Source organism: Hemibagrus wyckioides, linkage group LG07 (assembly GCF_019097595.1).
Source record: "Hemibagrus wyckioides isolate EC202008001 linkage group LG07, SWU_Hwy_1.0, whole genome shotgun sequence".
In the NCBI taxonomy this organism is placed as follows: Eukaryota; Metazoa; Chordata; class Actinopteri; order Siluriformes; family Bagridae; genus Hemibagrus; species Hemibagrus wyckioides.
Window position 1 is genome coordinate 5,124,112 of NC_080716.1, and position 18,582 is coordinate 5,142,693.

Consider the following 18,582-nt stretch of genomic DNA (forward strand, 5'->3'; position numbering starts at 1 on the left):
AGGTGTGCAACAGCACGTGCAGACAATGCGGCAAGGGCAAGGCGTCAGCGATCGCACAGTATTACGATTGGGTCTGCGCGTGCGCGCGAAGACAGGCGCAGATTGCGATGCGCGCGTGTGCGTGCGGACGCGTTGCGCGCCAGCATTGACGCGCGCACACGCGCGCATGTGTAGGTTAGCACGCGCGCAGACAGCGTCGCACGCGTTATTGTACAGGTACGCGCCATGGCAGTGTGCAGGCGCGCAGGCGCATAGACAGCACGCGCGGGTCATACGACATGCGCGCGTGCGCGAAGACGCGCAGCGCAGATAGCGTGCGCACGCGCAGTTACACGGCAAGACACGCGCGATCTAGCGCGCGCAGGTCGTGTTATCGCAGTGCGCGTGTGCAGGTGCTCAACGCGCACATCGCACGCGTGCAGTGTGCACGGTAGGCAGTGTCACACGCGCACGCGTGCACGATGCGCATAGTACGCACGCAGAACAAGTTACATTGCTCAGACACGCGAGCAGTATGCCGCGCGGGATGCGTCCTAGGCACAGGCACCATCGCAGACGCACGATGCGCAGCGCACACGCGCGCGTTACGTGATGAGCGCAAGGCAGTGATGCCAGCACGCGCGGTGCAGTCACGCGCACGCGCATACGTGCGCATATGCGCAGGCATCGGCAGATAGTGCATATGTGCAGGCATCCCAAAGACGCGGTAGAAGACACGCGCACGCGCGCAGGTAGGTATTCGATTGCAAGAGGCGCATTACGCGACATGTAGACAGAGTACAGAGTGATGTAAGATTATGCAAAGACATGGTAGCGCATTGCAGGCATAGGCAGTATATGCGCAAGATAGCGTACGTGCGCTGCAGACGCAGGCGCGGCGCAGTAGCAGGTAGACGCGCACGGCGCATAAGACTATGTGGCAAATAGACGTGCATATACGCGCGAACAAAGTATTAGACGCGCACGCGCGCGCTAAAGACGCGCGCGCGTTACGACGCACGCGCAAGGCAAAAGACATCGCACATGCGACGCGAACACGCAAAAGTCAACATAGACACTGCAGCAGGCGGCGCGCGCAAGACACAGTGCAGGCGCGCGCGTTATCACATGTGACGGAGCGCGCAGCGCGCGCTGTAGATCGCACGCGCGCGCAGACATCGCAGATGCGCGTTATCGTCGCAGGCACACGCGCAGACAGATGTGTAGGGCAGGCAGACGCAGATGCGTTCATCGTGCGCATGTGGCGCGACGCGTACGACAGACAGATAGACCAGGGCGCAAGTGCATGCGCAGCACGGTGTACGCAGGCGCACATAGCGCGCACATGCGTATGTGTAGGCAGATGCAGTGCAGCCAGCGCGCAGGCAGGCAGGCAGACGCGCGCAGATGCGTCGACAAAGCGACATGTGTGTATACGGTGCAGATGTGTGTACGGCAGGTATCACGGCGCGATGTGTATGTGCATTCGCGGCAGGCGCACAGGCGTGATGTGTGATGACAAAAACATATGTGCGGCGGCATATGATATCACGCGCGCAGTGGCGATGCGCACGCGTGCAACATGCGCAGATATAATGCAGCACATGCGTATTATAGTGCAGCATGCGCGAGGCAAGATCACGCGCCGATGTCCCAGGTGGCATAAGATGTGTATTATGTGCAGACATCTGATAAGGTATATGATACATGAGTAGTACGCAGACAGTAGGTAAAGACAGGTGTGTAGGTAGACATTAGAAGGCACACGGCAGACACAGACCACTGTAACACACACAGGCACATCAGACTAGGCATGTGCAGTAGTACACACACACACACACAGACAAGACCAGGCAGGCAGGCTGGGTAGAAGACATGTGCACAGGCACACGCGCAGAAGACACGGCAAGATGGTGCAGACAGGTGGGTGGCAGGCATACATGCACAGGAGATGTGCATAGAACCAGGGTAGGTGGGGGTGTGTGCAGAGTGTGCATGTGTACAAGACACACACACACACATGCGCAGAGTGCACTGATACACAGGCGCATGCAGACAGGTGTACGCGCACGCAGGTGTGTGTGCAGATGCATGCGCAGATACACACACACACACATGCAGTGCACATGGGTGCGCATAGTGCATAGGCACATGCATATGCAGCGCAGGTGTCAGTGTGGTGTGTGCAGTATGTGTAGTGCATATGTAGCATGTGTAGATTATAGCACATGTGCAGAGGTATAGTAGGTGTGCTGATTAGACACACTTCGAGTGCCGATCCAGCCTAATGGCCTTTCTGGTCACACACACACACACAGCAATGTTGGCTGGCTTCTCACTTCCTGGGTTCACACACATCTGGAGTGAAGATGTGAGCAGTCCTTCTACATCATACACACACACACACACACACACATCAGACTCATCTAGCCATCTTATTACACTTCGTTTATTACACACACAGAACATCACTATCAGACATCTACATCATACAGTACACACACACACACACATCACAGACCATCTACATCATACACACACACACACACACACACACATCACAGACCATCTACATCATACACACACACACACATCACAGACCATCTACATCATACACACACACACACACACACATCACAGACCATCTACATCATACACACACACACACACATCACAGACCATCTACATCATACACACACACACACACACACATCACAGACCATCTACATCATACACACACACACACATCACAGACCATCTACATCATACACACACACACACACATCACAGACCATCTACATCATACACACACACACACACACACATCACAGACCATCTACATCATACACACACACACACACACACATCACAGACCATCTACATCATACACACACACACACACACACATCACAGACCATCTACATCATACACACACACATCACAGACCAACTACATCATACACACACACACACACACACATCACAGACCATCTACATCATACACACACACACACACATCACAGACCATCTACATCATACACACACACACACACACACACACACATCACAGACCATCTACATCATACACACACACACACACACATCACAGACCATCTACATCATACACACACACACACACACACACACATCACAGACCATCTACATCATACACACACACACACATCACAGACCATCTACATCATACACACACACACACATCACAGACCATCTACATCATACACACACACACACATCACAGACCATCTACATCATACACACACACACACACACATCACAGACCATCTACATCATACACACACACACACACACACACACACATCACAGACCATCTACATCATACACACACACACACACATCACAGACCATCTACATCATACACACACACACACACACACACACACATCACAGACCATCTACATCATACACACACACACACACATCACAGACCATCTACATCATACACACACACACACATCACAGACCATCTACATCATACACACACACACACATCACATCACAGACCAACTACATCATACACACACACACACACACACATCACAGACCATCTACATCATACACACACACACACACACACATCACAGACCATCTACATCATACACACACACACACACACATCACAGACCAACTACATCATACACACACACACACACACATCACAGACCATCTACATCATACACACACACACACATCACATCACAGACCATCTACATCATACACACACACACACACACATCACAGACCATCTACATCATACACACACACACACACATCACAGACCATCTACATCATACACACACACACACACATCACAGACCATCTACATCATACACACACACACACACACACATCACAGACCATCTACATCATACACACACACACACACACACATCACAGACCATCTACATCATACACACACACACACATCACAGACCATCTACATCATACACACACACACACATCACATCACAGACCATCTACATCATACACACACACACACACACACACACACATCACAGACCATCTACATCATACACACACACACACATCACAGACCATCTACATCATACACACACACACACACACACACATCACATCATACACACACACACACACACACATCACAGACCATCTACATCATACACACACACACACATCACAGACCATCTACATCATACACACACACACACACATCACAGACCATCTACATCATACACACACACACACACATCACAGACCATCTACATCATACACACACACACACACATCACAGACCATCTACATCATACACACACACACACACATCACAGACCATCTACATCATACACACACACACACATCACAGACCATCTACATCATACACACACACACACACACACATCACAGACCATCTACATCATACACACACACACACATCACAGACCATCTACATCATACACACACACACACACACACACACATCACATCATACACACACACACACACACACATCACAGACCATCTACATCATACACACACACACACATCACAGACCATCTACATCATACACACACACACACACATCACAGACCATCTACATCATACACACACACACACACATCACAGACCATCTACATCATACACACACACACACACATCACAGACCATCTACATCATACACACACACACACACATCACAGACCATCTACATCATACACACACACACACATCACAGACCATCTACATCATACACACACACACACACACACATCACAGACCATCTACATCATACACACACACACACACACACACATCACAGACCATCTACATCATACACACACACACACATCACAGACCATCTACATCATACACACACACACACATCACAGACCATCTACATCATACACACACACACACATCACAGACCATCTACATCATACACACACACACACACACATCACAGACCATCTACATCATACACACACACACACACACACACACACACACACACATCACAGACCATCTACATCATACACACACACACACACACACATCACAGACCATCTACATCATACACACACACACACACACATCACAGACCATCTACATCATACACACACACACACACACATCACAGACCATCTACATCATACACACACACACACACACACACATCACAGACCATCTACATCATACACACACACACACACATCACAGACCATCTACATCATACACACACACACACACATCACAGACCATCTACATCATACACACACACACACACATCACAGACCATCTACATCATACACACACACACACACATCACAGATCATCTACATCATACACACACACACACACATCACAGACCATCTACATCATACACACACACACACACACACACATCACAGACCATCTACATCATACACACACACACACACACACACACATCACAGACCATCTACATCATACACACACACACACACACACACACATCACAGACCATCTACATCATACACACACACACACACACACACATCACAGACCATCTACATCATACACACACACACACACATCACAGACCATCTACATCATACACACACACACACACATCACAGATCATCTACATCATACACACACACACACACATCACAGACCATCTACATCATACACACACACACACACACACACATCACAGACCATCTACATCATACACACACACACACACACACATCACAGACCATCTACATCATACACACACACACACACACACACACACACATCACAGACCATCTACATCATACACACACACACACACACACACACATCACAGACCATCTACATCATACACACACACACACACATCACAGACCATCTACATCATACACACACACACACACACACATCACAGATCATCTACATCATACACACACACACACACATCACAGACCATCTACATCATACACACACACACACACACACACATCACAGACCATCTACATCATACACACACACACACACATCACAGACCATCTACATCATACACACACACACACACATCACAGACCATCTACATCATACACACACACACACATCACAGACCATCTACATCATACACACACACACACACACATCACAGACCACCTACATCATACACACACACACACATCACAGACCATCTACATCATACACACACACACACATCACAGACCATCTACATCATACACACACACACACACATCACAGACCATCTACATCATACACACACACACACACACACATCACAGACCATCTACATCATACACACACACACACACATCACAGATCATCTACATCATACACACACACACACACATCACAGATCATCTACATCATACACACACACACACACATCACAGACCATCTACATCATACACACACACACACACACACATCACAGACCATCTACATCATACACACACACACACATCACAGACCATCTACATCATACACACACACACACACACACACACACATCACAGACCATCTACATCATACACACACACACACATCACAGACCATCTACATCATACACACACACACACACATCACAGACCATCTACATCATACACACACACACACACACACACACATCACAGACCATCTACATCATACACACACACACACACACACACATCACAGACCATCTACATCATACACACACACACACACACACACATCACAGACCATCTACATCATACACACACACACACATCACAGACCATCTACATCATACACACACACACACATCACAGACCATCTACATCATACACACACACACACATCACAGACCATCTACATCATACACACACACACACACATCACAGACCATCTACATCATACACACACACACACATCACATCACAGACCATCTACATCATACACACACACACACATCACAGACCATCTACATCATACACACACACACACACATCACAGACCATCTACATCATACACACACACACACACATCACAGACCATCTACATCATACACACACACACACATCACATCACAGACCATCTACATCATACACACACACACACATCACAGACCATCTACATCATACACACACACACACATCACAGACCATCTACATCATACACACACACACACACACATCACAGACCATCTACATCATACACACACACACACACACACACATCACAGACCATCTACATCATACACACACACACACACACACACATCACAGACCATCTACATCATACACACACACACACACATCACAGACCATCTACATCATACACACACACACACACACATCACAGACCATCTACATCATACACACACACACACATCACAGACCATCTACATCATACACACACACACACATCACAGACCATCTACATCATACACACACACACACACACATCACAGACCACCTACATCATACACACACACACACATCACAGACCATCTACATCATACACACACACACACATCACAGACCATCTACATCATACACACACACACACATCACAGACCATCTACATCATACACACACACACACACACATCACAGACCATCTACATCATACACACACACACACACACACACACACACACACATCACAGACCATCTACATCATACACACACACACACACACACATCACAGACCATCTACATCATACACACACACACACACACATCACAGACCATCTACATCATACACACACACACACACACATCACAGACCATCTACATCATACACACACACACACACACACACATCACATCATACACACACACACACATCACAGACCATCTACATCATACACACACACACACACATCACAGACCATCTACATCATACACACACACACACACATCACAGACCATCTACATCATACACACACACACACACACACACATCACAGACCATCTACATCATACACACACACACACACACACACACATCACAGACCATCTACATCATACACACACACACACACACACACACATCACAGACCATCTACATCATACACACACACACACACACACACATCACAGACCATCTACATCATACACACACACACACACATCACAGACCATCTACATCATACACACACACACACACATCACAGACCATCTACATCATACACACACACACACACATCACAGACCATCTACATCATACACACACACACACACACACACATCACAGACCATCTACATCATACACACACACACACACACACACACACACATCACAGACCATCTACATCATACACACACACACACATCACAGACCATCTACATCATACACACACACACACACATCACAGACCATCTACATCATACACACACACACACACACACACACACACATCACAGACCATCTACATCATACACACACACACACACATCACAGACCATCTACATCATACACACACACACACACATCACAGACCATCTACATCATACACACACACACACACATCACAGACCATCTACATCATACACACACACACACACACACACATCACAGACCATCTACATCATACACACACACACACACATCACAGACCATCTACATCATACACACACACACACACATCACAGACCATCTACATCATACACACACACACACACATCACAGACCATCTACATCATACACACACACACACACACACACACATCACAGACCATCTACATCATACACACACACACACACATCACAGACCATCTACATCATACACACACACACACACACACACACATCACAGACCATCTACATCATACACACACACACACACATCACAGATCATCTACATCATACACACACACACACACATCACAGATCATCTACATCATACACACACACACACACATCACAGACCATCTACATCATACACACACACACACACACACACATCACAGACCATCTACATCATACACACACACACACATCACAGACCATCTACATCATACACACACACACACACATCACAGACCATCTACATCATACACACACACACACATCACAGACCATCTACATCATACACACACACACACACATCACAGACCATCTACATCATACACACACACACACACACACACATCACAGACCATCTACATCATACACACACACACACACACACACATCACAGACCATCTACATCATACACACACACACACATCACAGACCATCTACATCATACACACACACACACACACACACATCACAGACCATCTACATCATACACACACACACACATCACAGACCATCTACATCATACACACACACACACACATCACAGACCATCTACATCATACACACACACACACATCACAGACCATCTACATCATACACACACACACACATCACATCATACACACACACACACACACACACATCACAGACCATCTACATCATACACACACACACACACATCACAGACCATCTACATCATACACACACACACACACACACATCACAGACCATCTACATCATACACACACACACACATCACAGACCATCTACATCATACACACACACACACACACACATCACAGACCATCTACATCATACACACACACACACATCACAGACCATCTACATCATACACACACACACACACACACACATCACAGACCATCTACATCATACACACACACACACACACACATCACAGACCATCTACATCATACACACACACACACATCACAGACCATCTACATCATACACACACACACACATCACAGACCATCTACATCATACACACACACACACATCACATCACAGACCATCTACATCATACACACACACACACATCACAGACCATCTACATCATACACACACACACACATCACAGACCATCTACATCATACACACACACACACACATCACAGACCATCTACATCATACACACACACACACATCACAGACCATCTACATCATACACACACACACACACACACATCACAGACCATCTACATCATACACACACACACACACACATCACAGACCATCTACATCATACACACACACACACACATCACAGACCATCTACATCATACACACACACACACATCACAGACCATCTACATCATACACACACACACACATCACAGACCATCTACATCATACACACACACACACACACACATCACAGACCATCTACATCATACACACACACACACACATCACAGACCATCTACATCATACACACACACACACACACACATCACAGACCATCTACATCATACACACACACACACACATCACAGACCATCTACATCATACACACACACACACACACACACACATCACAGACCATCTACATCATACACACACACACACACACACATCACAGACCATCTACATCATACACACACACACACATCACAGACCATCTACATCATACACACACACACACACATCACAGACCATCTACATCATACACACACACACACATCACAGACCATCTACATCATACACACACACACACACACATCACAGACCACCTACATCATACACACACACACACATCACAGACCATCTACATCATACACACACACACACATCACAGACCATCTACATCATACACACACACACACATCACAGACCATCTACATCATACACACACACACACACATCACAGACCATCTACATCATACACACACACACACATCACAGACCATCTACATCATACACACACACACACATCACAGACCATCTACATCATACACACACACACACATCACAGACCATCTACATCATACACACACACACACATCACATCACAGACCATCTACATCATACACACACACACACATCACAGACCATCTACATCATACACACACACACACACCCACACACACACACACATATGTATATACACACACACACACATCACAGACCATCTACATCATACACACACACACACACACACACATCACAGACCATCTACATCATACACACACACACACACACATCACAGACCATCTACATCATACACACACACACATCACAGACCATCTACATCATACACACACACACACACACACACATCACAGACCATCTACATCATACACACACACACACACACACACATCACAGACCATCTACATCATACACACACACACACACATCACAGACCATCTACATCATACACACACACACACACATCACAGACCATCTACATCATACACACACACACACATCACAGACCATCTACATCATACACACACACACACATCACAGACCATCTACATCATACACACACACACACACATCACAGACCATCTACATCATACACACACACACACACACACACATCACAGACCATCTACATCATACACACACACACACATCACAGACCATCTACATCATACACACACACACACATCACAGACCATCTACATCATACACACACACACACACACACACACACACACACATCACAGACCATCTACATCATACACACACACACACACACACATCACAGACCATCTACATCATACACACACACACACACATCACAGACCATCTACATCATACACACACACACACACACATCACAGACCATCTACATCATACACACACACACACACACACACATCACATCATACACACACACACACATCACAGACCATCTACATCATACACACACACACACACATCACAGACCATCTACATCATACACACACACACACATCACAGACCATCTACATCATACACACACACACACATCACAGACCATCTACATCATACACACACACACACACACACACACACATCACATCATACACACACACACACACATCACAGACCATCTACATCATACACACACACACACATCACAGACCATCTACATCATACACACACACACACATCACAGACCATCTACATCATACACACACACACACACACATCACAGACCATCTACATCATACACACACACACACATCACAGACCATCTACATCATACACACACACACACACATCACAGACCATCTACATCATACACACACACACACACACATCACAGACCATCTACATCATACACACACACACACACATCACAGACCATCTACATCATACACACACACACACACATCACAGACCATCTACATCATACACACACACACACACATCACAGACCATCTACATCATACACACACACACACACATCACAGACCATCTACATCATACACACACATACACACACACATCACAGACCATCTACATCATACACACACACACACATCACAGACCATCTACATCATACACACACACACACACATCACAGACCATCTACATCATACACACACACACACACACATCACAGACCATCTACATCATACACACACACACACACATCACAGACCATCTACATCATACACACACACACACACATCACAGACCATCTACATCATACACACACACACACACATCACAGACCATCTACATCATACACACACACACACACATCACAGACCATCTACATCATACACACACACACACACATCACAGACCATCTACATCATACACACACACACACACATCACAGACCATCTACATCATACACACACATACACACACACATCACAGACCATCTACATCATACACACACACACACATCACAGACCATCTACATCATACACACACACACACACACATCACAGACCATCTACATCATACACACACACACACACACACACACATCACATCATACACACACACACACACACACACACACACATCACAGACCATCTACATCATACACACACACACACACATCACAGACCATCTACATCATACACACACACACACACACACACACATCACAGACCATCTACATCATACACACACACACACATCACAGACCATCTACATCATACACACACACACACACATCACAGACCATCTACATCATACACACACACACACACACACACATCACAGACCATCTACATCATACACACACACACACATCACAGACCATCTACATCATACACACACACACACATCACAGACCATCTACATCATACACACACACACACACATCACAGACCATCTACATCATACACACACACACACACACATCACAGACCATCTACATCATACACACACACACACACATCACAGACCATCTACATCATACACACACACACACACACACACATCACAGACCATCTACATCATACACACACACACACACACACACACATCACAGACCATCTACATCATACACACACACACACACACACACACATCACAGACCATCTACATCATACACACACACACACATCACAGACCATCTACATCATACACACACACACACACACACACACACATCACATCATACACACACACACACACATCACAGACCATCTACATCATACACACACACACACATCACAGACCATCTACATCATACACACACACACACATCACAGACCATCTACATCATACACACACACACACACACATCACAGACCATCTACATCATACACACACACACACATCACAGACCATCTACATCATACACACACACACACACATCACAGACCATCTACATCATACACACACACACACACACATCACAGACCATCTACATCATACACACACACACACACATCACAGACCATCTACATCATACACACACACACACACATCACAGACCATCTACATCATACACACACACACACACATCACAGACCATCTACATCATACACACACACACACACATCACAGACCATCTACATCATACACACACATACACACACACATCACAGACCATCTACATCATACACACACACACACATCACAGACCATCTACATCATACACACACACACACACATCACAGACCATCTACATCATACACACACACACACACACATCACAGACCATCTACATCATACACACACACACACACATCACAGACCATCTACATCATACACACACACACACACATCACAGACCATCTACATCATACACACACACACACACATCACAGACCATCTACATCATACACACACACACACACATCACAGACCATCTACATCATACACACACACACACACATCACAGACCATCTACATCATACACACACACACACACATCACAGACCATCTACATCATACACACACATACACACACACATCACAGACCATCTACATCATACACACACACACACATCACAGACCATCTACATCATACACACACATACAGTGAGGGGAAAAATGATTTGATCCCCTGCTGATTTTGTACGTTTGTCCACTGACACAGAAATGATCAGTCTGTAATTTTAATGGTAGGTTTATCTGAACAGTGAGAGACAGAATAACAACAAAAACATCCAGAAAAACACATTTCAGAAACGTTCTACATTGATTTGTATTTTAATGAGTGAAATAAGTATTTGATCCCCTATCAATCAGAAAGATTTCTGTCTCCCAGGTGTCTTTTATACAGGTAAGGAGCTGAGATTACAGTAGGAGCACTCTCGGGGAGTGCTCTTAATCTCAGCTCCTTAACTGTATGAAAGACACCTGTCCACAGAAGGAAGCAATCAATCAGATTCCAAACTCTCCATCATGGTCAAGACCAAAGAGCTGTCATGTCAGGGACAAGATTGTAGACCTACACAAGGCTGGAATGAGCTACAAGACCATCGCCAAGCAGCTTGGTGAGAAGGTGACAACAGTTGGTGCGATTATTCCCAAATGGAAGAAACACAAAAGGACTGTCAATCTTCCTCGGTCTGGGGCTCCATGCAAGATCTCACCTCATGGAGTTTCAATGATCATGAGAACGGCGAGGAATCAGCCCAGAATTACACTGGAGGATTTTGTCAATGATCTCAAGGCAGCTGGGACCACAGTCACCAAGAAAACAATTGGTAACACACTACGCCGTGAAAGACTGAAATCCAGTAGCACCCGCAACGTCCCCCTGCTAAAGAAAGCACATGTACAGGACCATCTGAAGTTTACCAGTGAACATCTGAATGATTCAGAGGAGAACTGGGTGAAAGTGTTGTGGTCAAATGAGACCAAAATCCAGCTCTTTGGCATCAACTCAACTCGCCGTGTTTGGAGGAGGAGGAATGCTGCCTATGACTCCAAGAAGACCATCTCCACCATCAAACATGGAGGTGGAAACATTATGCTTTGGGGGTGTTTTTCTGCTAAGGGGACAGGACAACCGCACCGCATCAAAGGGACGATGGGCGGAGCCATGTACCATCAAATCTTGAGTGAGAACCTCCTTCCCTCAGCCAGGGCATTGAAAATGGGTCGTGGATGCAGAGAGGAGTGGGTCCAAATTCCTTGAGATGTGAGATGTGTGCAAACCTGGTGGCCAAACTACAAGAAATGTCTGACGTCTGTGATTTCCAACAAGGGTCTGCCACCAAGTACTAAGTCATGTTTTGCAAAGGGGTCAAATACTTATTTCACTCAATAAGATGCAAATCAATGTAGAACTTTTTTGAAATGTGTTTTTCTGGATTTTTTTGTTGTTATTCTGTCTCTCACTGTTCAGATAAACCTACCATTAAAATTACACACTGATCATTTCTGTGTCAGTGGGCAAACGTACAAAATCAGCAGGGGATCAAATCATTTTTTCCCTCACTGTATGTAAAAAACCATCTACATCATTAAACTGTAAACTTATACACACACACACACACACATCACAGACCAACTACATCATATACACACACACACACACACTTACAGGATCTCGGAGCTCTGTACACGAGCTGACATGTCTGTGGTCAGTGTGAAGTTCGTCTCAATGCATCTGCCCTTCTCAAATTGTGCTGGGAGCTTAGCCACCTCGAACCAGCGACCCATAAACTACACACACACACACACACACAAACACACACACACACAGTGAAGGTGAGGTGTGTGTAAAACCAGGCGAGTCAGTGGTAGTGAAGGTGTGATAATGAGCTCGTACCCGTTTGAGGTTGAAGGCAGGCTGAGTGCTGGGTTCGGGACACGGCCCCCAGTGAGGCACCTGAGCCTCAACCACAGTCAATACAGTGACCAATGAGAGCGCCAAACACACCTGTACCTCCATCTCACCTGTAACACAAACACACACACTAACACACACACACACACCTGCCATCAGATAACACACTGCACACACAGGCTTCACGTGCATCTGCATTTCTGTAAAGCTGATCAGCCACAGATTTAAACACTGACAAAATACCTCAATACCTCAAAATACCTCTGTACCTCAAAATACCACACTCGCTCAAAATACCTCAAATACCTCTGTACCTCAAAATACCTCAATACCTCAAAATACCTCTGTACCTCTAAATACCACAGTCGCTCAAAATACCTCAAATACCTCTGTACCTCAAAATACCTCAATACCTCAAAATACCTCTGTACCTCTAAATACCACACTCGCTCAAAATACCTCAAAATACCTCTGTACCTCAAAATCCCTCAATACCTCAAATACCTCTGTACCTCAAAATACCACACTCGCTCAAAATACCTCAAATACCTCTGTACCTCAAAATACCTCAATACCTCAAAATACCTCTGTACCTCTAAATACCACACTCGCTCAAAATACCTCAAATACCTCTGTACCTCAAAATACCTCAATACCTCAAAATACCTCTGTACCTCTAAATACCACACTCGCTCAAAATACCTCAAAATACCTCTGTACCTCAAAATCCCTCAATACCTCAAATACCTCTGTACCTCAAAATACCACACTCGCTCAAAATACCTCAAATACCTCTGTACCTCAAAATACCTCAATACCTCAAAATACCTCTGTACCTCTAAATACCACACTCGCTCAAAATACCTCAAAATACCTCTGTACCTCAAAATCCCTCAATACCTCAAATACCTCTGTACCTCAAAATACCTCACTCACTCAAAATACCTCACTCACTCAAAATACCTCAATACCTCAAATACCTCTGTACCTCAAAATCCCTCAATACCTCAAATACCTCTGTACCTCAAAATACCTCACTCACTCAAAATACCTCACTCACTCAAAATACCTCAATACCTCTGTACCTCAAAATACCTCACTCACTCAAAATACCTCAATACCTCAAATACCTCTGTACCTCAAAATACCTCACTCACTCAAAATACCTCAATACCTTAAAATACCTCTGTACTTCAGAATACCCCAATACCTCAAAATACCTCACTCAAAATACCTCAAAATACCTCAATACTTCAAAATACCTCGCTCACTCAGTCAGTGCCTCATTTCTCTCCAAATAATGAAGCAAAATAATATTACATTTCATTTGAAAAAACATTTTTACTTACTGAGAAATAATAACAATAATAATAATAATAATAATCTCAGAGAATTTTAGACGTTTAAACATATTTCACTTTCTTAGACTGTGAAGCTCGTCACACTGAATAAAAGATAAACGTAAATAAAACCCATGAATAAAACGAATCATAAACATTTACCTTTAATCAGAAAGCAGTTTATTTGATTAATAATATTAATGATGTACCTGCAGCTGCTCTTTACGACAGTCTCACTGTCTCTGTCTCTGTCTCACTCTCCGTCTGTCTCTCTCTCAGGACTGGGAGAAGAATCTTTCTGTCCCTCCGTCACGCCGCTCCAGACGAACCCGTGATGGACGAGTGTGGAGTTTACTTTATTAACAACATGCTGCAGGACATTACACAAACTCGAGTCAGGAGGTTACGAGTCACATGAGCACAAATCTCCCCGAGGTTCTCTTTCAGGAACTTTTATTTTTATCCAGTTTTATTTTAAAAACATATCCAGCTTTAATCATTTATCTACTAAATATTTTCTATACTATTTATTAAATACTCCACTGTTTCTAGAAGAGTTTCTGAACATTTTCCAGTCTGACCACTGCCTCTACCCCTGGTCAGAGTCTCGTCACTTCGTGCTCACTGATGGTGTGGATGGATCTGTGTGGACCAGGAGACAGGCATGGACAGAGACACTTTTGGACTTTCACACCGTCTCAGATCTGCCATTACATCTGTTAGCTTGAGACAGGAAGGAATTAGTGTCTATAATGACCTCAGAAACTACACTGACCTAATAGTTCCTCATGGGCCCTCAGCTGCTGTTGTAGAAAGGACATTAATCAGTTACAGTTACATTATTTCCTGTCCATTGTCACCCAAATGAGGATGGGTTCCCTTCTGAGCCTGGTTCCTCTCAAGGTTTCTTCCTCATATCATCTTAGGGAGTTTTTAAAAATTTTTAGTTTTTTAGTTTTTAAAATTATTAAACTATTTTAAGTAAACTTAAAATAGTTTAATAATTTAATTTAATAATTTTTTCTCTACTTTTGCAAAGCTGCTTTGAGACAATGTCCATTGTAAAAGGTGCTATAGAAATAAACTGAATTGAGTTGAACATTTACAGTGTTTTTTAATTAAAAATCCAGATTTTATGGTTTAAAGACCCCACAGAACCATCACGAGATCAGAGCTGGTGAACTCCTTAAACAGTAAAAAGACTGGTGTTTAATTATTTATTGTACTGCACATCCAGGTTAAACTTCAGATCT

The 18,582-nt window shown here is 44.5% G+C and overlaps 1 protein-coding gene across 1 annotated transcript in view; it reads right to left on the bottom strand.

Annotated features, from left to right (window-relative positions):
• apoda.1 (apolipoprotein Da, duplicate 1) overlaps nt 1-17,691 on the bottom strand; it is a 22,029-nt gene extending 4,338 nt beyond the window's left edge. Inside the window, exons 1-3 of the mRNA XM_058394453.1 lie at nt 17,539-17,691; nt 15,972-16,119; nt 15,744-15,865 (exon numbers count right to left, since the gene is read on the bottom strand). Of these exons, the coding sequence (XP_058250436.1) occupies nt 15,744-15,865; nt 15,972-16,094 (245 nt within the window). The 5' untranslated portion in view covers nt 16,095-16,119; nt 17,539-17,691. The remainder of the gene's footprint in view (nt 1-15,743; nt 15,866-15,971; nt 16,120-17,538) is intronic.
• Nucleotides 17,692-18,582: the final 891 nt, after the last annotated feature.